General features: G+C 42.3%; 1 protein-coding gene across 2 annotated transcripts in view; it reads right to left on the bottom strand.

Annotated features, from left to right (window-relative positions):
- ABCA1 (ATP binding cassette subfamily A member 1) overlaps positions 1–26,575 on the bottom strand; it is a 93,719-nt gene that overhangs the window by 52,527 nt on the left and 14,617 nt on the right. Inside the window, exons 1-5 of one of the 2 annotated variants that reach the window (XM_072360589.1) lie at positions 25,879–25,999; positions 22,509–22,629; positions 20,487–20,580; positions 16,683–16,824; positions 15,820–15,941 (exon numbers count right to left, since the gene is read on the bottom strand). In XM_072360589.1, coding sequence (XP_072216690.1) covers positions 15,820–15,941; positions 16,683–16,824; positions 20,487–20,580; positions 22,509–22,613 — 463 coding nt within the window. In that variant the 5' untranslated portion in view covers positions 22,614–22,629; positions 25,879–25,999. Of the gene's footprint in view, positions 1–15,819; positions 15,942–16,682; positions 16,825–20,486; positions 20,581–22,508; positions 22,630–25,878; positions 26,020–26,575 lie in introns of those variants that run through there. The other variant, XM_072360590.1, reaches the window with a different exon arrangement.

The raw sequence follows: 26,575 nt of genomic DNA, 5'->3' as shown, positions 1-26,575 counted from the left end.
TTACAGTTTCCCAACAGCTCAACCCTTTCAGTACCTTCACTTATGAGCACAGCGCAAGGCTGGTTGTTTCTAGCTTGAGAAACAAATAAGTGTGGCAATAATAGGAAAAGAGGCTCGGGACATCTATATGAACTATAAAAGAAAACCAGAACCTTCCCATTTTGCTACATTACTGGTTATGTTAAAGTGGAGAACAAAAGATGTTCACTATAAATAACAGCAAGTTAGTGCTATGTGGGATCATGAGAAACATCATGGATAAAACAGTCTGATGTCCCTGCAGGGCAGAAATGAAGCAATGATTGTACAGTGAAGAAAATGCCCATGGTTCACAAATTCTCCAGAGTCAGAGGTTTTTACTGTCCTGGAAACACATCACCAGTTACTTTTAGAGGCTCTTAACACAGTTCATGTGGAAGAGGAGAGCAAGAGAACATAAAGTGAGGAACGAGTTTTAAATTGCTGCTCTTAGTATTAATATGGCCATGACTAATCCCACAGCAAAGAGGTGCTACTTCCAGCAATACTAAGAACATCTGCAGACAAGAGGAACAAAAAGGAAAAGAAAATTGGAGACAGATTAGAGGGCAGGAGCATTCACCTAAACGTCCCTCCCATTCTTTCTTACTTCTCTTGGAAGCACAGCAGGCTCATATCTTCCCTTCATAAATGTACTGATGCAGTGTCTTTTAAAAATGAAACAATAGGGTAGAAAAACCTCACGGAAATTGTGGCTACAGTTTTCATATCCTGAACACTGCCTTCTAAAAATAAAAGGCACACAAATGTTATTTCAACATCTCTCAATGAGCCATAGAACACAAAGCTCACCAGGTCTGACATCAATTTGTGAGGCTTGTGCTGAAAGGGTCTGTGCCCACAGTCTACAATAAACCAGATTTTCAACTAGTTTTTAAAACTGACTTGAACCAACTAAAAACAATCTAGTCAGATGTCCTGTTTACTTCCCAGCTTCAGAGACGGTAAGTCTCTACACATAATTGGGTGAAGGAAGAGGAAAAAGGGGATTCATGACATTTTATTTAGGAACTAAAAGGAAAGCAAGGCAGTGTGTCTCATCTACAAGCATGCCTATATATCTTCAGGGGATTTCAGTCTCTACTTACAGAACATTCAGGGCAGAAAACAATTATGCTATTTGGTGTGCATCCATTGTGGTTTACTCTTTGGCTAAGCCTATGCTCCTTACATCCAAGCATCGAGATAATGGAGAAGCTTGTGTTAAACTATGGCCCTTTACTTCCCATCACAGATTGATAATTAGGCAATCCAATCATTTTCGAAACAGTAGCACAAAAGCATCACTGCAAGATGAAACAGTGAGACAGGATGGGGCATACAAAGCTTTAACGTTATTAGGGACAGCAGGCTTCTGTAATTACACAAAGAAGAAACCAGTCAGGGAAGTAGGTTCAGATCACAGGTACCTGGTTCCCTGCTGGGACAAAACTGCATTTCTACAGAGACAGAGCTGCAGAGCACCTCCTTTGAGCTTTAATGCAAGGGCAGTAATTCACATACATCCATACCTGCCTGTCAAGCCCACAGACTGCTACTCCACAGGACCTTGGCACAATCAGAAGACAAAATCTCAAGGCTCCCTAGTCACAGACATCCGATTCACCCAGGGCAGAGCTTGTTCCCACAGTGTCATACCCATAGCAACAGAAGCCTTTGCAAAACCACAGGTGCATGGACCAAGAGCTGTCCTCAGCTTCAACAGCTGAAAGCATTTACAAGTTGCACATGTAATAGCAATGAGGACTCTGGCTAGAGAGCTACCTTAACACTTAGCAATTCCTCACATAGAAAAAGGACCAGAGCAGACAAAATAAATGGAATTAACTCTCATTTTACAATTTTTGTGTTAATTTTTCAGTAGAAAATATGGGAAGTATTCCTCAGAAAATAAGCGACAGGTGCACTTAGATGCCTCCTGTGGTTTTCACACTCATTGCCCACCACTGATTTATACATCAGAACTATCTAAGGCTACTTCCCATAAAAAGAGGCTTTTGAACAAAATAACAGTGTAACTGAAACCTGAATGACTCATGAATTGATGCTCATCCTAAGGAAACTATGATCTCCTAATAAAGGAGTCTGTTACAGTGTCATACCCCACTGAGCCAACAGCCCACTGTGAAAAGTAGAGCTTCCAGATAACCCACTGTTGGGCTTTGGCAAGACCACAAATTTTCAGTCACCCTCATAATCCTAGCTTCAAGCAGCACAATCTGGAAAGCATGATCAAGTGACATATGATATATATGTATATATATATATACACACACACATATATATATACACAGTTGTTGTGGGTTTTTTTAAGCGGTTACTATGGTTTAAATTTTCCTTTTCCTGCAGGGATTCTTCACCCTGTGCTGTGGGAACAGCTCTCAGAACTCCCTGTATCCCTACTGAGGCTGACAAGAGCTAAAACTGCCCTCTGAACAAGGTAGAAGGCTGTGCCCTGATTTGTTGACAAGAAATCAAGCAGCTCAGCAGGCCTGTTGTGCAGGATCTGCTCATGTGAAAACACAAGACTAATTTGCTTGCAATCAAAGTGCTGTTCCCTCTGCAGCCATGACTTGATGTGTTTTCGTAGTAGGCTATAAGTCTCTGCCTTGTCCATCAGAAACATAACAGCACTGTCTGTGGAGATAGTAACTGGCACCCAAGAGAGCATTCATTTAACAAGAGTCTGTAATTTTGACGTTTCTGTTATGTCAGACTCCTCTGGTGAAGTGTACGGAGAGGTGGCAGCCTCCTGTCCATCTCCAGCAGCCACAATGTCTCCTGGAATAAAGGTGCGCACTGTGCCACAGGTCCTCTCTTTCCTGTCCATCACCGTAGAGGGCTCACTTCACTTGTCCTTACTTGTTGTCAAGAGGTGAGTATGGAGAACTGAGAAGTGATTGGGTAGCTACAACAAGCAGGCACACCACAGCGGTTCCCCCTGCCAGAGGTTCACCTTGCCTGAGGTCCACCAGTCACACTGTTTTACTGTCATCAAGAGACAAGTCCCAGTGCTGCAACATGTCTATCTCTGGACCAAGGAGAGATTTCAAGCTCATTTTTATGGTGTAATAAAAACAAAAAACAAACAAACAAACAAAAAAACAAAAACACAAAAACAAACAAACAAAAAAAACCAAAACAGCCACAGAGTTTAGAAAAAGAACAAGAGAAGAAACAGAATTAGAAGAAGTACAGTGAATAGGGAATTGGAAGATGTGGGCAGGATGACCTTTTGATTTGTTAAACTCAGGAGTTTATGACTCCTGACACAGCACCGTTTCAGGCCACCTTTGGAACCTTCAATATAAGGTTGTTGCTTTGTTCACCATGACCCAAACGTCATCACTGGACAAAACACCACTGCATATTAAGAGAAGTAGTGGGAGGTCAGCATCCAACTTGGGCCTGCAGGCTGTTCTGGAGCCAACTCCATTCCCATTTAAGCTAGCATTTTTGCATAGAAAGGCTTTATAAACAGCAGCCAGCACAATCACTCTGATGGAAAGCACAGCTGATGCATTGTACTGATACAAGTACGAGAGATCAGTTAGCTTTTACTTGGGGCATGTTGGCTTCAAGAATGCAGAGAGAGTTTCAGATAGCTTCAAACTTGTATGGAAAGTCAGCAAGAAACACAAGGCAGTATCTGCTTAGGTACTACCTGAAATCCCAAATGCCATCAGGGTTCCGTCCTGTGTGACAAACATGGCAGTAGAAAGCCTCTCCATCAACAAGCACACGCACAAGCCAGAAGTGAAAGCCACATGGTGCTCAGCAGTTCTTTGAACAAATGCAGCCTCCAGAGCTACTAGGAAGGGATGCACATCAGCTCCCACGCTCCGCAGGTCTTGCATAACACCACAGAAAAAATATTCTTGCCTACCCCCCTACTGCAAGCCAAATACTGTTTTCAGTGCAGACAACTGTGAAACACAGTTTTCCTTCTGAAAACAAAACAAAACCAAAACTACTTGGGCTTCAAACAGTACAATAAATGAAGCAGGCTTTAAGAAAAGTCAAATACATTCACTGTTTTCAGAACCAGATCTGAATCACGCATCACTTATAACAGGTGGAAAATCTGCTTTTCACAAAATGAGGATAAGCTGCACATCTCCCAGACTATGAATTGGCTTGCCAACCACCCTGATGACAGACCTTAGATCTGACCAGAGACAATGCTTCATTATTACAACAAACTGATTTTCAAAAGCAGTATACAGAAAGTGTTTTAGGCTGTGGAGAAGGTTTCTGACTGTCAAATCCAGCTCAGATGTGAAAAATACATACTTGGCAATGCCACAGAAGTGCTTCTAAAGAGCCAGAAGGTAAGGGTTGGTTGCTAAAAATAAGGCTTAGATTTTGACTGTACTGGGAACACTATGCCCCAGATAACATGCAGATTTTGAGTACTCTGAAACATCAACTTGGAGACACAGTAAAATACATTAAAAATCAATAAATACAGACTGGAAAATAAGTGGCATGGTCACATTCAGCAAAAAACCTAACAAAGCAAAACAAAAAACAGTATACCAATGGCAAACACTGCTGTGAAATTCACAGTGTGAAATTTTGCTATTAAAAATCATGGATCTAAGTGGAAGTACTAGCTGTGACCAACAAGAACCCAGTTCAGCACTGCTTATACTTGGGCAAGTGGCCTCAAATCGAGTGGAAATTTAAGTCATAGGAAAGTGCAGAACTGGACATTTTTATCAGATGACCATTACTAATAGTGGAAGGATTTTCATGATCTGGGTAAGTGAGCAAGCATCTGGAAGACTGCTGCCCAAACACAGACAGAAAATGTCTGTATTAGAACATCTTCAAAGCTCTGAAGCAGGCAGAACCACCCAAGCAACACAATACTACTCCAAACAACAGCAGCCTAGCACCAGGTGTGCAATTTGAAAGACTTTCCTTACAAAACCAGTATGGTTACTGGTGAACTGTAAGCAAACTATCAGGAAAAGCTGCCCAGGATCAAAGCAGCCTGACCATCCTGCAGGCCCACTTTGCTCAGCTTTGCACTGCAAGAAAGAAGAAAAAAGGCCACACCATCTCTGAGTGTGGAGCTGCATACTGCTACAGCTCCCTTCCTCACTCCCAGAACATATTTGGGGAGCTAAGCTCATATCTGGCTAAACATACCAAGGCTGCGATTGGCTGACTGCAGCCTTGGTATGTTAAGCCAGGAAGGAGCATCACTTCTAGATTGAGGGCCAAGTCCTCATGCTCCTCATCAAGCATACAACAGCAAAACCTGCTCCAGAATAAGCTACTTTCCAGGCTCACACCAACCCAAAAGACAGCGAAAACACTGAAGGTTTTCAAGCATCGGCCAATCACCATGGCTTGATTAATTTAAGCAGAAGCACCATCTACTTATTCCGAACATATGCCTCCATCTAAAAGACCTCAAACCCTTGCAATTGTTCCCTAAGGTTCAGCTTAGATGAACATTAGAAAGCTATCCAGTTTTGTTTTTAAGGTTCAAGTCCAAAGGAAAATAAAATCAAGCTTCCTCGCTGAAACAAGAAAATACATTCTCTGACAAGTCTAGGTAAACCTTTGCAACCATTCGGCCCCTTTGCTAATACAAATCAAGATCATTGAGCAATAGCATTTCAGAATAGCTAAAAAACTTTTTCAGCCTTTGAAAAACATGGTTTGAAAAGCAGACGCAAAGTGGAAGTGGGCTGCCCAAGTTCACACACCAAGTCTTGGCCAGAGATATGCCTGTTGTACCTGAAGTGTTATGCTGCATTGCTACTCACATCATAAAGCTCAGAAAAGAGCTTTCCTGGGTATTGTGAAGAGCTCATCCTTCAGTTCAGTGTCAGTCTGGATGGAACATACACTGACCATTTCCACCCTTCAGTACTGCTATCCTGCCTAATTAAAATGTATCTTGGAGTACATTACTTGGAACAACGTTACTGGCACCTGTTTCATGCAGAGGACAAGAACATTACAAGTAAACACAGCAAAGAGCAGTGCCACTTGTTGCTTTTGGAACACAGTCCTATACATTTCAGAATCCATGACCATGCCCAGTCAAGTGGAGGAAAAATGTGTTCTGATGAAGGAACCGTGAGCATTACCTACATGGACATCTTGATAAAATTCTTCTTTTGACTTTCACCAACTACTAGTACAAAATAATGTGAAAAGGAAGGAAGCAGATGCATAGATGAAGACAACTGTGAGCTCAAATAATTGATCCATTGTCTTGATTTCTACTCCCTGGCTTTACAGCACCATAATTAATGTTTTCCCAACCAGCTGGGCAGTAGGCAAGTGTGTGAACAGAGAAGGGAAATAGCATAGATGAGCAGAGAGATCTGATGACTGCTGATGTTGTCACACACCTGCACTTGCATTACAAGGACAACTGTTGGTGCACCTTTCTTTCACGTACACACCTTGACTGGAAGCAACAAAGGGCTTTGGTGGTGACTTTTCTTTTAATGTTCTGAAGTGTCATTTTGTTAGTTAGACAACAACCAGTTCTTTGCTAAGTAGCTGGTTGGTGCAAATCAGAATAAGCATTCAGGCTGAGACGTTGCTATCTTTACCATAAGCTATCTTTGCCCTGTCAACAAATCCACTTCTGGTACATGTGTGCTCAGTCAGCCTCAGATATTGTCCAAATAGCTTTAAGGGACATGTGCTAAAATACATAGAGAACTGCATGGAAGGGAGGTTTTTATGTGTAACAGGTTATGCTTGGTAAGTTCTGATTGCACTGACTGTACTCACTGACTGTACTCACACAAACTTTCTACCACTGTCAAGAGAAATCTAACTCTCAGGCAGTATTTGCCTCTAGAAATCTATGCTTTTAGAAGAGCAGTAAAGCTATAAACCAATAGAAAAGGATGTTCAAATTCCTTAAAATCAGGTGTTATACTGCATGATCCTTAAAGTTCAAACTGAACAGAAAGGGGAAGAAACTGAATCACAGTTTCAGGTCAGCCTGAATATCCTTCACGTGAACCTCAGTAATGCCAAGTCAGCATGAAAAAAACAGGACAAAGCCTGCAGCGGAGCTAATTTTTCATCAATCAAGGCATCTCATTCCACAGAGGCACAAGCAATACTCAGTTTTAACAAGCTCAGTTAATTACTAAAATTCAGCTAACATATAAAAACATGCAACATCTTCGTACTCTGCAGCATTTCCACTCCATTTCAAAGGACATAACTTGCAAAGTGTAATACAAGCCGAAAACGCAACCCGAACTAGAAATTCATCTCCAAAAAAAGGCAATCACTATCTGATAATATGTAGCAACGCTAAGAAAGATAGGACTGGAGGTAAACAACATTGCTGTTTGTTGAAGTAACAAAGAAGTTTGGCAGCTGGAGATAGAATACAATGTTTGATTTTAGCCAAAATCCCAACACTGACAGTCACTTATTTTAGAATGAAAATAAGAAAATCAAACAGAATTCATTCCTCATGAAAAAGGCAGCCTACAGAAATTCATTTTTCAATGGACTTTCAGAGAAAGTGGTCAAGCAGTGATGCTGAATGGACAAAAATGAACCTTGATTCAACATCAACAGTTCAAAGCCATCATCATCTATTGCACCTTGACTACATTTAAAACTATGTCACATGCTACTGTCTTGCAAAAGGAGAACTCCACTTCCTTGGCAGCTGTTTATTTACATAACTCAAAGGGATGCTGTAGAATTGGATAATAAATGTTTGTAACACGTAATGAAGATTAAATGTATTATTACCTGAACAGGCTCCAGAATTAAATATCAACTTCAGAGATACAGTAGGTCAGATCAAAATTACACACTCCAGCCTCAGTACCAAGCCAGATATCAAGAAAGGACAAGGCTTTTTCCAGCTGTGGCAAATTCATGATAGCCATCTACATGAGAGAGCCCTATGGAAATGCCCTGAGAATAGATGAACCCAAGAGACCATTTTCATATTGTGCTTGCTATTAGCACTCTGTTACTCCTTGTCTCATCCAACCTCAGCTTGCAGCTTAGATAAACCAAACACCATCTTCCACAAATGAGGCAGTCTACAGAGACTAGGAGTCACTGAGAGCAAATCCAGAAACTCTCAGATGGAGAACTGAGGAAATAAACACAAAGTGGACTTAACGCTAAGAATGCATCTTCAGCAACATACTACTTTTATTAGGAAGCTTTGCTGATAAGGTTATTTCTATATGTGAGTGAGATAATAGAACAGTGTGAATGATATAACTATTTAACACTTGTTTGTATTTGAAGGTTATGGATAACAGTCAGTGTTGAAGCTTAAGAGAGTTTCAGGAGACTGAAGAAACAACTCAGTACCCTCCCACAGTCCTGCTTCTGCAGCTGATACCAAACATGCTGTGAAAAGCACGATAAGCAATTCTGCTTTTATCACTCTCTCAGTATAGACAAATTAATATTAAGATAAACACAGTGCCTTTAAAATATAAAGATGCTTTTAATTTTTTTTACTTTGTTTTTTTTTTTTTATTTTTTTACTTTGTTAATTTTTTTGAAGGAGCATGGGAAATTGTAACTATGGGCACTGGCTGTTATGTTGCAAACAAATTATTAGCTGTTAGGGAGCCTAATAGTAACCAAAATGCCAGTGCAGCCCTCTGCCAATGCAGACCGATGCTGACATCCTTGTCATTCTCCTTGCTTGTTTTTTTATCATGTTTTTTCTCCTTGCATGTCTTCTGTCACAGAACTCTGAAGTATTTTACTCAAGCTCATCACTTGCAGTGCAAATGCCACAGCAAGGCCAGACACAATGTGATACTGAGTGGATGTTCTGAATTCCACTTCTGAAGGTATTTAATATTTCCCTCTTACATTCACACATACAGATATTCTACCTATTTCAGCTAGCAAGCTGGAATAAATTTGTGCCTCTCAGTACAACATCTCAGCAAAAGGGAAGTTCAGGCCAAAAGCAGGCAAAAAAAGCCCAGTTCTGCAGAACCACAAGACAGCAAATGCATTTAATTCTGTATCTGATTATCCATCCCATCCTGTAAGCATAGTCAAGTAACAACAATGCTGTTAGCAGTAAAAATCTCTGAAAGTACACGTAGGAAGCAATAATTATTCTCTTGATAATAGGTTTTACAGTACAGTAGAACTTCATAACCAAACCTCTACCAGCATTATTACTTTAATCTTGTCTTCACCTTTGAAATATCAAGAAATGCACAAGCAGGCTTCATTGGGAGTGATAAGCGAGCCAACATGCAGTTCAGCAAATACCATGCCATGTCACTAACTAAAGGTTGCAGAGCTAACTGCAGAACACAAAATTTGGGATGAGTAACACTTTAAGAAGTCTCTTCAGTCTTGGTACCTCTCTTGACTGCTAGCCCACCTGCTGGAGTTTAGAATAGAAAAAAAATGAACCCTGAGACTTCACTCACTACCTGTAGTAAGGGACTTGAACTGTTCTTACAAGGCTTTGGAAAGGTTTTTCTACCAGATTACCGGATTCACAGTTGCCTCCACAAATCACCTCAGGAAAGAAAAAAAATAAAATAATAAAAAATCTAAGGATACTCACATCCATGCCTGCTCAGAGACTCAGAGATGTGAAGAAAAAGGTAAGGAGGCAAATGTGGGAAAACTGATGTACACATCTGAGTCTAATCCATACGGCATGTGACAGAACAATTTGAGTACCCAATGCTGGCAGATTCTTCCACTTGCTCCATCCTGACAGACTGCATCTGACCAAAGCAGAACTACATCTGTTTCCATGCAGACCTGGGCTCCCCTTGCTGGCTGAATGCCTTGGGCTGAGACCAGCAGCCTGGAGACTGCCAAAAACCTCCTGGGGTTCTCTGCTGCGGGTTAACGCAAAGTAACACATACTGAAAACACATTAAAATTAAACCAAGTTCAACAACTGGCCTTCTTGGAACATCCCTGAGAGTCATGATTGCTCCACCATTACCACAGGGCAGTGTTTTCAGTGGCATTTCCCCAGCCTAAAGGAAAGGCAAGGATCCACGTGCCACTACGGAGCACAGTATCAGACCACCCAATTGTGTATTTACAGCCTACCATGAGATACCAGGAATGCCACCCTGCAACCACTGGTGTTTCCGGGCATGAAATCCAGCTAGACGTATGGTTTGTTAATTGTCATTCTAGCCTGCCTGGTTTTTGCTAGGATGCTTCCAAACAAATCAGGGAGGAAACCTGCTTAATTATGGAGGTGCAAGCAGGTGTTAAGAACAGATTCAAATGCTTAGCTTGAGGGTGTGGAGTTATTTTTATCAGAGAGAAGACACTGAAGAGGGAGTTATCTATCACCTCCAAGCCACCTAGTAGATAATGCAGGACATCCTGTTTCTCTAAGCACCCTAATAATCATACAGCAGGTCACATACCACCAGAAAGCCTCTCCCAAGGCCACTGTTCAGCCCAAACCCTTCAATCACACTACCTGTTAAAACAGAAGTAGCACCGTTAGCCCCCACCAGACCCCTTGCAGACCCATCAGCCTGTGCATCTGTCTGTACAGGACTTAGAGCCATCAAGGCACAACACCAGCAGATGATGCCACCCAGCTGACATTTCTCCTGTACTGCGGGTGACAGTAATCTAACAAACAACCAGGAAAGGGAAGGCACATATAGAATAACAGCCTAAGATCTGATGTAATTTCTTAGGCAATGTTTGTCTCCCCCTGCCTATTTCATTGCTCCTTTATTGTTTAGTTGGGTTGGTTTCAAGGAAAATAAAAACATGCCCTTTGGGATCACTGAAAACTAAGAGCAGTGAAGTAAACACCAGCTAAACTGGCTTCTATGTGTAACTGTTAGCAACAAGCAGAGAAGATGCCTTTAATTTTACCTTTTGATTTTTGTTATCCCATGATATTGCAGAGCAAAATGTTTAGAAGCATTGCAGGCAGGAAAATAAAAAGAATGGATGCCTCAGAGCCTGAAGTAAGCAGTAACTCCACCTTCCAGAACAGAAGGAACGATTATTTCTTGTACCACTTTATCCTCCACTAAAGCAGTGCCGAGGACAGTTACGAAGCCAATGCCTGTCACCAGTGAGCCAAGCCTATTGTAGGATGTAATCCCAAAAATCACATCACGCTCTTAGAAGAGTCAGCACCAAGGTCTTCGACTCTCTATTCTGATTTGCAGTCTGCCTTATCATATGTATGTTGAAGACATTGGTGACATTGTTGGACAGAGATGTAACAAGTGCTAGCAAGGAGAGGGCACTGGCAACTACCTGCAAAATTGATTGTGCTGTGGTATGTGTGTGCATCCACATAGATTCCATGGCTTGCTGAAAGCAGTAATAAACAGCAGCCCCCATGCAGCATGACAGCTGCAGGTGCTGAAGTCCCTCTCATCACTTAGTGTTTTCTCCTGGCTACAAAAGATGTTGTACATAGAGGATTGACTGTTTCATACTGAGCCCACCCTCCTTTCTTAACTGAAGAGCTCTGGAGCTAGAAGCAGCAGAGAGCAGGAGACATTTCTCTAGCTCCTACAAGACCAGCCTGATCCAAGGGATCACCTCTCATCACACAATGCCTGTCGGCGTGAGTGAAAAGCTCTGCCTAACAAAATCTCCAGGTCCTACCTTGTGTGTTAAACCAAGACTCCTCCTGACTTCCTGTAAAGTACCATGATATGTTAAGCAAGCATCCCCTCCCCAGCATTCAGAATGTGCTTCGTTTCAGGCTAAACACCAACAGTCACAGTTTGGACATTAATTTCTGAAAGCTGTTCTTGAAAACAAGTTTGAGGACAAAAGACTTCGACATACTCTCTTTGCACCAATTCAGACCTCTGAGAGAAATACAGACCCACAGGCTGCCTACATGGTAGTCATGAAGCATTTTTCAAAGCCTCAAGCAGCAAAGGAAGTGCCTGAAAGATGTACATCAAACCAGCCTAAATGAGGAAGGGGAAGCTGCAGAGACTTCAGGTGAGCCCATGTCACAGGGTAGGGAGTATGCTGTTACTCTCATTGGGAAAGTGCAAGCTGCAAAGCTATACTTGTATGCATCAACTGTTCAAGATGCTTCAGGTCCAGGCTAGACTTGGAAAGAATGAGGTATTACAATTTTTTTTAAAATGATTAACTCATCAGGTAATCAGCTCTCCTACTAATTGTAGGAAATGACTGTACAAAGGTAAGCAAAGGAGATTTACTGTGGTACACCAGGCAGCTTGTATTTACTCAGGGCACCCCTTCAGTTTTGGAAGCATGCTCACTTCTGACATTCACCATTCTTGTCTGCCTAGTTTTTGCTTAGTGAGGGAAATATCTCAAAGAGGAAGGGATTTAAGCTGTTCCTCACACCTCTCTGTGAAGAGCAGCAGAACAGTTCACCTGCAGTTCCCTTCATTGCACAGGGTTCTAAGCATTGGTAAGGATAAATACAAACACTTGTAAGATTAAAGGATGCTGTCTTACGTATGCCGCCAGAGAATGAATCAGCCAGCCTAACAGTGGGCAGAAGAGACCTCCTGGCTGGAGGCTTTTTAAATGAGCACATCATTCTGTGTCAGGGTAGAGGCTGGTCACAAGCAGTGTCCCTCAGGGGTCAGGCTTGGGACCGGTGCTCTTTAACATCTTCATCAATGACACAGACAAGGGCATCAAGTGCACCCTCAGCAAGTTTGCAGATGACACCAAGCTGAATAGTGCCGTCGATACACTGGAGGAAGGGAAATCATCCAGAGGGACCTGGACAGGTTACAGAAGTGGGCCCATGAAAACCTAATGAGGTTCAATAAGGCCAAGAGCAGTGTGCTGCACTTGGGTCAGGACAATCCCAGATGTTCATACAGACTGGGGGAAGACCTCTTTGAGAACAGCCCTGCAGAGAAGGACTTGGGGTCCTGGTGGAAGAGAAGCTGGACATGAGCCAGCAGTGTGTGCTTGCAGCCCAGAAAGCAAACTATGTTCTGGGCTGCATTAAAAAAAGAGGTGGCCAGCAGGGAGGGGGAAGTGATTGTCCCCCTCTGCTCAGTTCTTGTGAGGGCCTATCTGCAGTACTGTGTCCAGACCTGGGGTCTCCAGCACAAGAAAGACACAGAGCTCTTGGAATGGGTCCAGAGGAGGGCCACTAAGATGATGAGAGGGCTGGAGCACCTCTCCTATGAGGAAAAACTGAGGGAACTGTTGAGGGAACTGGGCTTGTTTAGCTTGGAGAAGAGAAGCCTACGGAGAGACCTCATTGTGGCTTTCCAATACTTGAAGGGAGCATATAAGCAGGAGGGAGAACGGTTGTTTACGAGGGTGGGTAGTGATAGGACAAGAATGGCTTTAAACTGACAGTGGAGATTTAGGTTAGATATTAGGAGGATGTTTTTTTACACAGAGGGAGAGGTGGCACACTGGAACAGGTTGCCAAAGGAGGATGTGAATACCCCATACCTGGAGGCATTCAAGGCCAGGCTGGATGTGGCTCTAGGCAGCCTGGTCTGTTGGTTGGCAATACTGCACATAGCAGGGGGGTTGAAACTTGATGATTATTGTGGTCCTTTTCCACCCAGGCCATTCCATGATTCTATGAGAAGGACAAACAAGCTTTGTTCCCTAAAAGCCATATCAACAATGGACAGTCTGTCATCCTAATGACACAGAGGCTTGATATATAATTTTTTAACTACACATTTGAAATGCTTTATTACAGTAATAGGATCTTTGATGACTTGTCAGACATTTGTTTTTTGCAGTCAGACCGCTGGTCTTCATACTACAAAGAAACACAAGCATTCTGACTTTTCTCCTGTACAATACTCCCTGTGAGAAATGCTTCTTGGAATCACTCCTCCCCCTCAAGCCTTCCCAGCAATGAGAAGCTTCAGCTTACAGATTCAATCATGTTCTTACAAATGTCCATATCTGATGCTCGCTGCATGTTTCAATACAAAACACCATTATGTTCTCTCCTTGGTAGAGCTAACTTGCAGACAGCAATGCAGACACTGGTGACAACTTCTGCTGTTCCCACAGGCAAGGCTTGTTCCCAGAACACCACAGAGATAAACCAAGGGTTTGACAAGTTCCCTCTATAGTGTTTTCAATCTCTCCTTGAGGAAAACAGTCACTGTAGCTGATTTTGGCTGTTTATTATCATCTCTGTGTCCAGGTTCATCCCTGTGCAAAGGGTTCACCACATACCCACTCCTCCCCACAAAATGAGGTTTTAAAAAAATAAATAAAAAATGATGGTGCTGCCTGGCACTACAGACTTTGAGTCCTGCTATTAAGTGTGTTGTTTACACAAAAGGATAAACATCAACTAATATGGAAAGAAAGGCAGTAGCTCACACCAACACCTGCACATCTGATCACATCAGGATTCTACACAGCCCTGAAGGGGAAAGAGGAAGGCTGTTGACCCACAACAAAGCCTTTGCGCACCTGTCTGTACATAAGTCAGCATACATCTGGCAACCTGTCAGCAACAAGACAGACTATTGCAAAGTGACCCACAATGTACTGAGAAGCACAAGAAAGAAGGTAAAAAGGAGACCTTGGTCTTAAAAGTATGCACAGATCACATTTGACACATGAAACTATTCTCAGCCCACCAGGTATTTTCCTTCATGGAGCATGAATCATGATCAGATGAAAAGAGCACTACTATTGTAAAGTGAGGAAAATGAGGGACAGCTTGCCTAAAACTCTGATATACCACTGACTGCCTTCACTGTAGCGAACACAGCACTCAGTGGCTGTGTTTTCCACTCTCTAAGTATTTTTTTTCTAAAGCATTCATTTCCATTGCTTCTGAAAGATGTGTTCAGCATCAACAAATTAGCCAAGAAAAATAAACTTTCAGAGAAGAGTACCGCAAAAAATTCTAGCATGCTATCATGTCAGAGAAGCTTGGCAATAAAGAGAAACAAGTCATGGTCCCCAAGATTGGGCAAAGAAGTTGCAAGTCCCTGTTCTGCTGCAAGCCTTCTGTGTGAACTCACACTAGCCACTTTTTCATTTGGACAGGACAAGAAAGCACGGCAGACCTTCCTATGTCAGCTAAAAACATATGGATCTTCAGTTTTTATGACAAATAGTGCAGTAATGTACCGTCAAGACAAAACACTTCAATTGGAGTTTATAATTCAAAATCCTGCTGGATGATAGCAGAGAATAAAGTATCCCACTCCAAATAGTCCCAGGGAAACTGAAAACCACGAAGGGAAGTGAAGATTTAATTGTTGTCAGACAGTGATAATAGTCAGCTTTCAGTCTGCAAACCATAAGCCAGCATCAGCTTCTCCTTATTTGCCCTCCATCAGCAACTTAGTCAGCTTATGGAGTAAAGGAGTAAATTCCAGCCATAGAGTTTGTTGCTTCACTGACAAAAAGTAAAGTAGTGTTTTCCAAAGCACCCACTACTTAAAGTCCATTAAGAAAGTATGCATTTTAATTCACTTCAACGGTTTTAGAACAGTAATATCACACCCAACATAGCTGCTATTCTTGACACCATTTGTCTTCCACAGAAGAATCTAAAGAGCATACAAAGCTCTGACTTGGAGAGGTTTAAGCCACTTCTGCCAGAAGGGAAAGAGCTTGACAAGTAACCAGTGATAAGCATGCACATTCCTGTTTTTGTACATTTCAGAAATCACAGAATGGCTTAGTTTGGAGAAGACCTCAAAGATCATCTGGTTCCAGCCTCCCTGTCATAGGCAGAGATGCCAAATGTACACACATGCAGAATTAACCAGACAAAATGCATCAGATGTAGGTGGCTCCCTTCCACCGTGCCATTACCTAAGTCAGAGGAGTTTCCCAGTTTCCGCAGTTTTGCCAAGACTTTCTGGACATCCTTTATGCTTGTGTCCTGTTGGCTGTACAAGAGTAACCTCTTGGCATCCGAAAACAGGCGGGAAACTCTGGTGGAAGAGATTGGAAAGTAAACAAACAAACAGCAGTGATCAGCTCTGTAAGTCAGTATCCAAAGAAAAAATTTCACATCCCAGTTTCAAACTTCAGTCCCTTCAGTTATGCCACTGTTCTCTGAACCCTTTCTTTGGTGATGATTCCTGGGAAAATTAAGGAGCCTAATAAAAGATGACTGCTAAGGCAGGATCAAACCAAGTTAGGCTGGTAACCTCCAAGCATTTGAAAGCAGTTCAGACTGGGATGGAGAGGGCTTCCTGCTTCTGGTAAACTGCTTCCACTTAGAAGCTCCATAATTTAAATATTCCCTTGCCCCTTTTCAAGTGATTTTCCAGGTTGCAGGCACCTTTTGTTCTGCATCAAGTTTAGCTGGCCTGACAGTACAAATTTAGCAAATGAGGCAGAGTGTAACAACACTGACTGTAAGTGGAGCTTCCCACAATACATTAGCCAGCAATAAATGTCAAGAAGGAGAGTCCCATCAGTTCCTGCTCTTAGACTGTTTCTCACTCCTACACTATTCATCTCAGAGGTTTGTTAGCCAGGGAAAGGCACTCTCTGGAAAACAGACCTCGCATCTCACCTTTTTATGGGCTGAATCTGGAATGCTCGGTAAGAGAACAGACTTCACAATCAACAGTACAGGGTTACACAAAGAACTGCTGACTTTAAAATACGCCCTTTTCCATATGCTTCCCAAAGAAAAGAGATGAGGAAAAAGCAGGCAGACTCACATGGATGCATTGAAGTTTCCAACAATACCAGGGGATTCCCCTGGTGTTGGGTAGCGGAAACAAGGGTTGTTGGCATTGCAGATGATTCCCTGTATCCAGGGCAATGTTCCTGCTGAGGGCATAGCTTTGTTTGGGAAGTGACCTAAAACCAAAACACAATAGTTAAGAGACAGACACAATATATATGCCAGATAAAACACTATGTAGTATAGGAGGGCAATGGCAATTCTGTCCCGCTTATTGCCTCACATTGCTTTTAGGAGAGCATAATGGCCAACATCAAGAAGGCTGAGCTGATGTTGACTTCTTTACACAAACCTGCCTCCTCCACTTAAAACTTACACTTTGTTAGGTGCATAAAGCCCTCAACTACCCTTTATCTTGCACCATTATTTCTGGTTCTTTGGTTTTCAAAACCCTCTCCTCACTTAGATATACTACAAGTGTCAAGCAAAAAGTCAGCACTTGTGAGGTGCCTGTGTTGGTTTACTTACCTGAGGTAAGTATGCTATTGTTCTCCCATAATAGCTTGACTTTCAGAGTACCAACACTTAGACACCTGCCTGCCAATTACAAGTTTTCAGCTCTTGCTATTAAACACCTACTTAAGTCATGCCTCAACATTCATATCCTGTTTATGTTATGAAATCTGGAGAGAGTTAAAGCAGTAACAAACCGCCCATGGCAGAACTCCAACAGTGAGACACTTTTATCTGTGAATCCTGTGGCCTCCAGAAGAAAGGCTTCTTGCTTCCAAGACAAATGTGTCACTCTGCTTTCTGCAAATGAACCTGCTTTCTTACCCCCACCCAGGGAGTGGAAGGGGAAGGGATGTTACACTATTCCTCACTATCTCTCACATAAGACAGCTACTCAAGACTTTGAGACTCGCATTCCCCATCCACTGCTCCCAAAACCCTACTCTCTGGTGCCCGTTTTGTCCTCACGTGCCTGCAATCAGATGGGGAGGTGGCTGGCTACCCCCACAGCCACAGCAGGGGTACCAAGCCCCCAGAGGATGAGAAGTCAGAGCTGCTCAAAACCAACAAGGCTGGATAGTACACATGGTGGAGAAGGCAGAAATGGGGAGAAGACAGGGAGCTTATCAGCCCTTCCTGGAGAAAGCCAGGGACTCTGTCCAGGAGAAAGATGAGGAAACCAAAAGTTCATTGTTTCTAGTACTGAGGGGAACTATTAGTTCCTAGTATTCTTTTCAAAATAGAATCACTACTTACCTGAATTATCTGGCTTTTGTTTCATTTCACTTTTTGTTCTTTTTGTAAGAAGAATATGGGGAGGGTATGAAAGGAAAAATGCTAAGACATTCAGATTATTTTCCTAAAATTTCTCAAAGAAGCACTTTTCTCCATGCCTTTTACTTTACATGAATAAAATTTTACATGGATGAAAAAATAAAACAAAAAACAATATGAAAACAAAGACCTACAAAAATTCATGGTAACTTTCTAAACTCAGTGAAGCATGTAATTGCAGTCTCCTAAAGAAGAGTAAAGCAGCAATTACCTTGTTCTGAGACAGCTGTGTTAGGCAGAAGACAATTTTTCAGCGCACCCTTTCCAATTGTATCACACCTAGCTTTTCTATATAAATTAGTCTTTTTTTTTTTTTTTTCTTCCAAATGAAGTGCATTTTGAATGCCTTGAAGAGTTCAGAGGAATGGAAAAGTCAAGCTCTACAAGAAGCATCAGCAGCTTCACTAGAAGTTCCTCTCGATAAAGACATTTATCCACTAAATTGAAAGAAAACCCTAATGACAGGCAGCTATCACAGCTTGAGATGTCTAGTCTGGCTGATCTGGTGAAAGCCACCTACCCATCTTCTGAGTTTTCAGAAAAAGGTTCCTCATATGAGCAGAGAAAAAGAAGTCCTGTCCAGTAAGTCAGATTACAGAAATGGTAGAAGCCCTGGTTCTGCTCCTTTTCCTCTAACAGAAAAAGAGCTGAAATTCTTAACAGTTTATTAAACAAACTGTAACACTAAAATGTCTGGAGGTCGCAAAGCACTTGCATGCAGCTCTGTTACTGCTTTGATCAAGCCTCACTTGTAAGCCATTCTGTAACAGCACACAGTACTGTCACCACAGATAACAATCCAATTCCCCTACAGGCATGCACAGTGTTACCACAGAGCTCATCATGAACTCAAGGTTTCTTTCCAGCATTTCTCTGCTCACACCCAGCCAAAGAAAAGTTCCACTACCCAACACATATATATCTGTCAGTGTATGACTGAATAATCAGTTAAATCAATCCAGACTTAAATGAAAGAATTTAGTTTCTATTTTTCTGAAAACTTCTGAGAACAGAGGAATTAACCAGAAAGTGCAAATTTAACTGTTAGTAGATACTCAACACTGTACTATTGTTGATGCCAACAGAGGGAGAAGACAAACAAAACTCCAGTCAGTAAAAATGGGAAGGAAAATGGAAGACGGGTGAAATGTAATTAAAATTCTCCTGACAACAGGTGCCAGACAAAAGAATGTACAAAGAGGGACTAACAGTCCCAATCCTGTATTACACTCACTCTGAACAGCTGAAAAAAAAAAAAAAAGAAAAGAAAAGAAAAGAAAAGCAAGTCTTGTTAGGTTTGAGTTTACATACTTCTTGCCAGCTTTAGCTGTGTTGCATCACAGAGACTGCTGCAGTTCTTTGTACCAACTGAGCAGATGTGTATTGCTTCCTTCAAGCTCCACGTCCATACAGCAGACATTTCTTCTAGTTCTACTGTAACAGCCTTGAGAGGTAATTTCGATTTCTAGCAGTAAAGTACAAGATTGCATCTAAAGAATTTTCAATTACCCTACCAGCCACAGAACACAAAGAGTTAGGCAGTGAGCGAGACCAGCAGAGTCCAAACCACATCAGGAAGTTGCAGACATTATTAGCACTTAAACTTTGAAAAGCTAGCTTAAAAGCCCAGAAAGTAACATAAAATCCAGCAACTTGCAAAGAACCACAAGGTTAAGTGCTGTAAGAGCTAGTTCTTTACCTATTTTAAGAATGAAATAATTCAGAGTGCCCTCCAGAAACATGCCGTGCTGACCCTTAGCCCTTATCTTGTAGTAATCAGGCAAAAGAAAGATAAACAAGAGCTCTTCCATAGTCAGCTAATTGAAGTATGAAGTCACTACCAATCACATTTAAGATGAAGCATATTGCTTCAGTTATTTCTGCTTCCTAAATCAAATGGCAACTACCACAGTCATCCACAGAGAAAGAATAAGCTTCCTTTGATGGAAAAGCTGAACCCATTTATGACGTAAAGAGAAAAATACAACAGTTTTCCCCACAAACATGCAAATGCTGAATCTACTGAACATAAAGTCAACACTGTACAGCTAGGAGTGGAATTGCTCTTCTGTTCTTTTATGTACTACATTAGCTCAAAATGCTGTCTGAAAATGAGATTGTTTTCTTAGAGATCTTTCTTTTTATGCAGTCACATACAGATCAAGAATGAGAAATAAAGCTTAGGTTCTGTGTGGGTTTTGCAGCCTTGTCACATTTCCACAGCAAATCCCTGGCTAATACATTATAAATGCAAAGACTCAGAAATGGCAAGAAAAACAGCAGCAAAATACAGTCATGGAGCAATATTAACTTGTCAGATCATACTGCAGTCCCCAAGATTGAAGGAAAGCAGCCACTAAAACTTCCTTGAAGATTACAAAGAGGTATGCAACCATTACCCCCGATCTTTGTCTTCTGCCAGTTGGCACTGCTGCCTTCTGGCCTTGAAATAGTAACCATTCTGGGTGCAGCTGCTGTGTTTGGTACTTACATTCATGTTGTTCGTAGGGCGGATATGAAAGTCTTACAGAGATCAGGATGAAGAAGATAAAAAGAGGCCAAGCAACTTCGATCAGCAGCTGGAACTGGAAACAACAGAGACAAAGTATTAAAATGTCATATCCAAAATACAGGACAGGACAGAGCTTCCAGTACAATCCACTGCTAGGACAGGGCAGTTTTGCAAGCACGTTCTCACATCCCTTTGGCTATGCATTCCAGGACTAAAAAGTTTGTCCCTACAACTTCAGAGAACACTGAAAAATTAGAGGGTTTTTTTTGTTGTTGCTGACACGGGCCAGTTACAAGATTAAATTGGATGCATTTAACATGGGTTATTTTTGGCTTTTTCTAGTTCTTTTCGTCCCTTGCCTGAAAGAAATCTCCCTATTACTCTTCCCAGAAGCCAGCTGGTTTTCTGGCCTTGTATGTTAGAGCTAGTGGGAAGTAATTCCTCACAATAAACAACTCAGCTTTTACCCTAACATTAGGGATGCACATTGTGTCAGTGCATAGCTAAACTAAATCCTTTAACTTCTCTGCTAGATGAATATATTGTTATCAGGAAGGCAAAGCTAAAAAGCTTATACCAATTACTGTTTGGTTCTAATGTATGTATACCCTCCAAGACAGGTAAACACTGGTCTGGAGTACTCATAGGTAAAGACAGAAAGAACTCAGTTGTTGAAAGAATCAGATGAGGACAGAAGAAAAAGTTTTGCTATTTAAATACAGAATGTTTTTTAGGAAACTGAAGCACAGGGAAATTCACTGAGTAGTGCTATATCCCACAGAAGAACATGGACAAAGCAACAACTGAACTCAGAGTTTCTGAGACACTTGGTTTGAGCTTTAACTGCTATTCCTTTCTTTCCTGCTCCAGAAAGACTGCCTAAACACACTCTATGTAAGCTCTGATATGTGGAAAACAAAGCTTTTTATGCTGCAACATCTTACACTTTTCAATTTTTAGGGAAGGAAAAAAGTGCTTTCTTGGCCAAGTAAAGAGAAAGCTTTTCACCCTCACTGGAAAAAGGAAACATCTTTTAATAAGATACCTGTGTCATTCTTACAAGCCAAACAGAAAAAAATCTGCACCCATGCACAGGAGATAGTCCCCTCATAAATGCGTTTTCCTGTTCTACACCATTAACAGCTAAAACTAGGCTCCTGACATTCAACACAGGGCACTTGAGGAAAATTCACAGGTGAGATTTCTTCACTACTATACCTTGAATAAATCTCATGCTGCAAAATCAATAATGCCAAAATTAATGCCGCAGTCCAGCAAAGGAAACCATTTAGGTATCTCCACAGACATCCTTAATTGCTGATATCCAGCCAAATGGCAACCGTGTCCAGAAATGAAAACTGAATGTCATTCTCACCAGCACTTCTGGCAATGGTATCAGACTCCACAGGAAGAGTTTGGGATACCATTTCCCACCTGTTATCCTTGTGCACATAGTGTGATCACTGGATAAGAAACTCCACTAAAACCATGCTAACAAAGGTGCCATAAAAATGCCTCCATTTTTATAATGGACAAGGACAGCAGCAGGCACACAGCCACTGCTTCTCATCTGTCTGGCTCCCAGAGGACAGAGATAGCACCAGAACATCAACAGGCCACGAAGCAGCACAAGCCATTCCCCCTGCCAGCACTGGTGGCTGTGCTCTGGCATGCACTACAGCCCTCTGTGCCATCCTATCTGCTGGTAAAGAGCAGGCATCTTATACATGCCACCATACTATCTTGAAGGCAAATGTATGCCAGTCAGCTTTCCAGAGGCTGACCAGGGTGCCCAAGCAGTCTCTCACTCCTGCAGCTGCAGAGAGAAAGCACTGGCCTCAGCCCTGGCTTGCACAGAGTAACATCCACCCCAGCTCCACTGCTGTACAGCCAGAAATGGCTAATTGCATAACCCAGAAGGTGACCACGTGCACACTGCATGCAACATGCTGTACGCCTCCACATACGCCTGCACACACACTCCCAGCCTTCTCAACTCACAGGCCAAGGGAAGACAGAAGAAGGAGGCCGTTTGGAGTCTATCAGCTGTACATTTGCAGCTGAAGGCTGATTCATCATCATGGCTGCACTGAAAAGCTGATCCATGAGACGCAGCCAGAAACTGTTGAAATACGGGACAACCTTAATGCATATGTAGAACTTCAATAGAGGGCTTGAACCCTATGGACAGCTCCTTACAATATTCAACAAAAAAAAAAAATAAAAAAATCCTCTTCCTTTCATTCCTAAAGCTCAAAAGCTTCCTTTCCCTACCACTTTCAAGCCTTTCCATAGCAGTTAATTATACCAGCACTCTCCATATTTTGCTGCCTTTGTAGAGATGGATACACCAACACTAAGAGGGATGAGTCTAACCCAGATCATGCTGAAGTCATAATGCAAAATTGAGTCTTCTCACTTACTGCAGCTACTAGACCAGCATGTTGAACAGAGAATCTAAACCTCAACTCTCTACTACCCCTGCCCCCAGAAGCAAGGGAGAAACATCACCACTGTAAACAGAAGCACTTGGACCAGAACAAGCTACTCATAATTCAACTGAGGCTAGATCCTGCAGCATGTCCAATCCATATCAATTGTCTGGGAATGGAGAATACCGTCAAATACTGAGATCAACAGTGTCAACAGGACATCTGTTGAGCAAGAACTGATCAAACTACCATCCAATTTAATTTCCCACCAGTGCCTTCATCTTCATGGTCCAGCTTCAATGCAAGGAGCTACCAGCTGCTCATCAGCCTTTCCACACAAGCTTGAGAGGCCTCCTTACTTGCAAGACAGGAGGTAGAGACAGTGCTTTTACACAACAGTGAACCCTGAACGTGATTCTTCCCCTGCTCTCCCTCTGTGCACTCCTTCCCCCCACTCCAAAGCTGTTGGAAGTAATCCAGTACAAAGTAACACTTGAATTGCACACGTCAGGCTGAGCTTTGGACCCTGCTTTCGCAACACAGGCCAAACTCACCACAGCAGAAGAGAGAGTTCAGTCAGAAGCAAAGGAGACCACACTTCTTGTGGGGAAAAAAGCAGAGGAACCAAATTATTTCTGGGCTACACCTTCAGTAAGTACAGACAGCTGAGCAGCACTGCCATCAAACCCAGAATGCTGGTCTCCTAACAGATGATGACTGTGCAACCATGAGAACAGCATGGCCAGAGTAGATAGATGTTCTTATAATTCCCTGCCTTCATTTAATGGGCCTTTTCCCTCTAGATACATGCAGGTGAAACCCAAACTAAAAACATTTGAGCAAAATTCTGGAGATACATCATAAAAACATATGATGAAAGGCTGCCTTTGCTATGAATTGACTTATAATACTGTTGTGGTACAGACTATAAGCAGTAGCCTTTGGGCTACTCAATGGGAAACTGATATAGAAGCTGCCAGAAGGTACCAAGTAATAGTTGAACAGATCCAAGATCCAGATGACAAAAGTACAAACAGAAAGGTCTTCTTCCACTTACAAGTAGATGCCTTCTGCATTTTTGTTGCATTGTTAAAAATCTAAATGACCTTCTGTTGCCCACCCTACAGCTACTTGACAGGACATGCCGTGCCAGACTGCTTCAAATAACCTTCAGATTGGATGCATTAATTTCAGAGGACTCAGACAAAAAAAGTCATCATCCTCAGCAGAGCACTCAGTTCCTCTGAAGTCTCCTCCTGGTTGAACCAGTTCAAGCATTGCCACATAGTCTCTACCAATTCCCAAACTTCATAAAGCCAGTCTGGGAGAGGACAAGAGTAAGACTGCTAGTACCAAGGGGGAGAGGAGAGTATTTTCAGCTCTAAGAGTCTAGGTTACGTAGGCTCTTAGAGTAATTGAGAACAGCATGTACTTTAAAGAGCTACAGCCACTGTTGAGGCAACTTCCTCCACTCCACTGCAACATTCTTATAAATTATGAAGCAGTTCACAAGGCTAGGATATTGACCCTCCCCCCCATGAAAAACAAAACAAAAAAACAACAACAACAAAAAAAAACCAAGAGAGCAGGCAGTATCACTCCTTTGCAGCTTATAAGATGGGCTGCCCTTTGGTTGGATAAGGACAAAAACACAGCACTTGCACAGAATTTCCCACTACCCTTGACAGCCCTGTAATAAGAGGTATTCATGGAGGAATAAATAAATAAATAAATAAATAAACACAATCCTTTTGTTTTATTTGAGCACTTTAAGAATGAATGGGATACATAGCTCTGAATTTGCTGGACACCAGTTCTGTGACGAGACAGACATTTGAGCAATGACTTCAGAGACTGCTTCCATCTCCACCAGTGAATATGATAGCTGTCTCTCCCTTGTGACTCTCAGTTTCTAAAGCGACCCAGCCTCAGCCAGCTGGCAAACACCCTGACATTTGCAGGGTTCAGAAAGCTTATCAGAGACACCACTTTCCACTCACCACCTCAGTAACTCACGTTCCCTTCACATTCTCTGCTCATACCTCCTCAAGGTCAGATCTAATGGGACAGCTCCTCTGCACAGCCCCGTCCCAAAGAACATGACCCAGTCTTAACACAGTTACCCCTGATGCCCCTGGTGGGACTGTACCTTCTTTGGCTGTAACTGTCTGCAGAAGTTACAGCATCTTGTGATGTCTCATTAATGTTAAGACAGAAAGCCATATGGAGAGTACACTGGATTCATGCTTCTTTGCCCTGTCTCCACACGAAGGGACTCCTGCTCCTTAAAGCTTACTCTAACAGTTACGTTCCATACTGATAACAGATGGTGAGGCTGATCAGAATGCTCCTTGGAAGCAAAGCATCAGTTGCATGGATTTGTCTCTACACAAATGTGAGAGCATGTCTCATGTCAGCTACTTAAAGTAAGCCTTCTGTTGAAAAGTTACACAACAGGCTTGTGGGCCTCTCCTTGATTAGAGATCAAAAATGCTTGCTATTGCCTCTAGCAGAGGTCCCAACACTGGGAAAACAACCATTAGACCTTTGGCCACATTATGAAGTGGCTGAATTTCTCTGCTGTTGTTGTAGCTTACAGCAGTCAAAAGTGTTTACAGTCCATGCCACAGACCCACAGGTTGGCAGTACACCTCCTGAGGAGCAGGTAGGTCACAACAGACCTGGACTTACATATCTCCCTGCCAGGTCTGAACAGTATTTCAGTACTCTGATACACCAGCATTCAGAAGCAACTCCAAACCCCCTCAGTTCTGTCTGCTAAGGATTGGAGCCTGCCCTCTGAAAAGGCAGACCAACTGTTTTGCCAGGATCCTCTAAGATTTGAAATACCCATATGCAGGGAATTTCCCCCTATTTCACTTGACAAGCAAGCCACAAAGCTGTAACTTAGACCAAAAAGCCCTCTGACTAACACTTACAGTCTGTCTTCTTCTGTAGGTGAAGTTCTTCCATAACAGCAATCCCAGCTGTGTCCAAAACGCCATCGTTCTTCAGCAATGCCTTCCTCCCTTTGTGCAGCAGCAGCAGTACACAGCAAGGATGTTGTGGCTAGGCATTAACTAAAAAGCAAAAGTTCAAAGGGAAAAAAATATATCAGATGAGAAAAGGCAACAAGACAGAAAAAGGTAGAGGCTGTGCTCTGTGAGCTCGTGAAGCCTTGCAGCCAGCCCCTTGCTGCATTCCCCACATCTGCTCTCTTTCTTTGCACTCTTGCCAAGTCTCATAGATTCAAGTAAGTTCAGATTTAAAGAAAAAAAGATTCTTTCTGTATTTACTTTTACAATGGTGAAAAACATCTTGCCAAATTAGGTATGTCTTTGTTTGGCATTCCAACTAATATGTTTGCTTGCTGGAGAAAATGCTACACACTTAACATGCAAGGGAGAAATGTGCATCTCCTTGGAGGCAAGTGACCCTGAAGCCATTCTGAAGCCATTCATATTTGGACAGAGTGAATGAACACTTGCTGTTGAGTCAGTGTCAGGTCTTGCAGCCACCTGGCCTCCACAGCTGTTGTGAGCAGTGTGCATTCAGTATGCACCTTGCAAATGTATGAGAAAGTAGTAAAGACTCAGAAACACATTTGTTTCTTTGGTGGCTTTTAATAATAACAGA

The sequence above is a fragment of the Excalfactoria chinensis genome, chromosome Z (assembly GCF_039878825.1).
Source record: "Excalfactoria chinensis isolate bCotChi1 chromosome Z, bCotChi1.hap2, whole genome shotgun sequence".
In the NCBI taxonomy this organism is placed as follows: domain Eukaryota; kingdom Metazoa; phylum Chordata; class Aves; order Galliformes; family Phasianidae; genus Excalfactoria; species Excalfactoria chinensis.
This window is presented reverse-complemented; position numbering and strand designations above follow the sequence as displayed.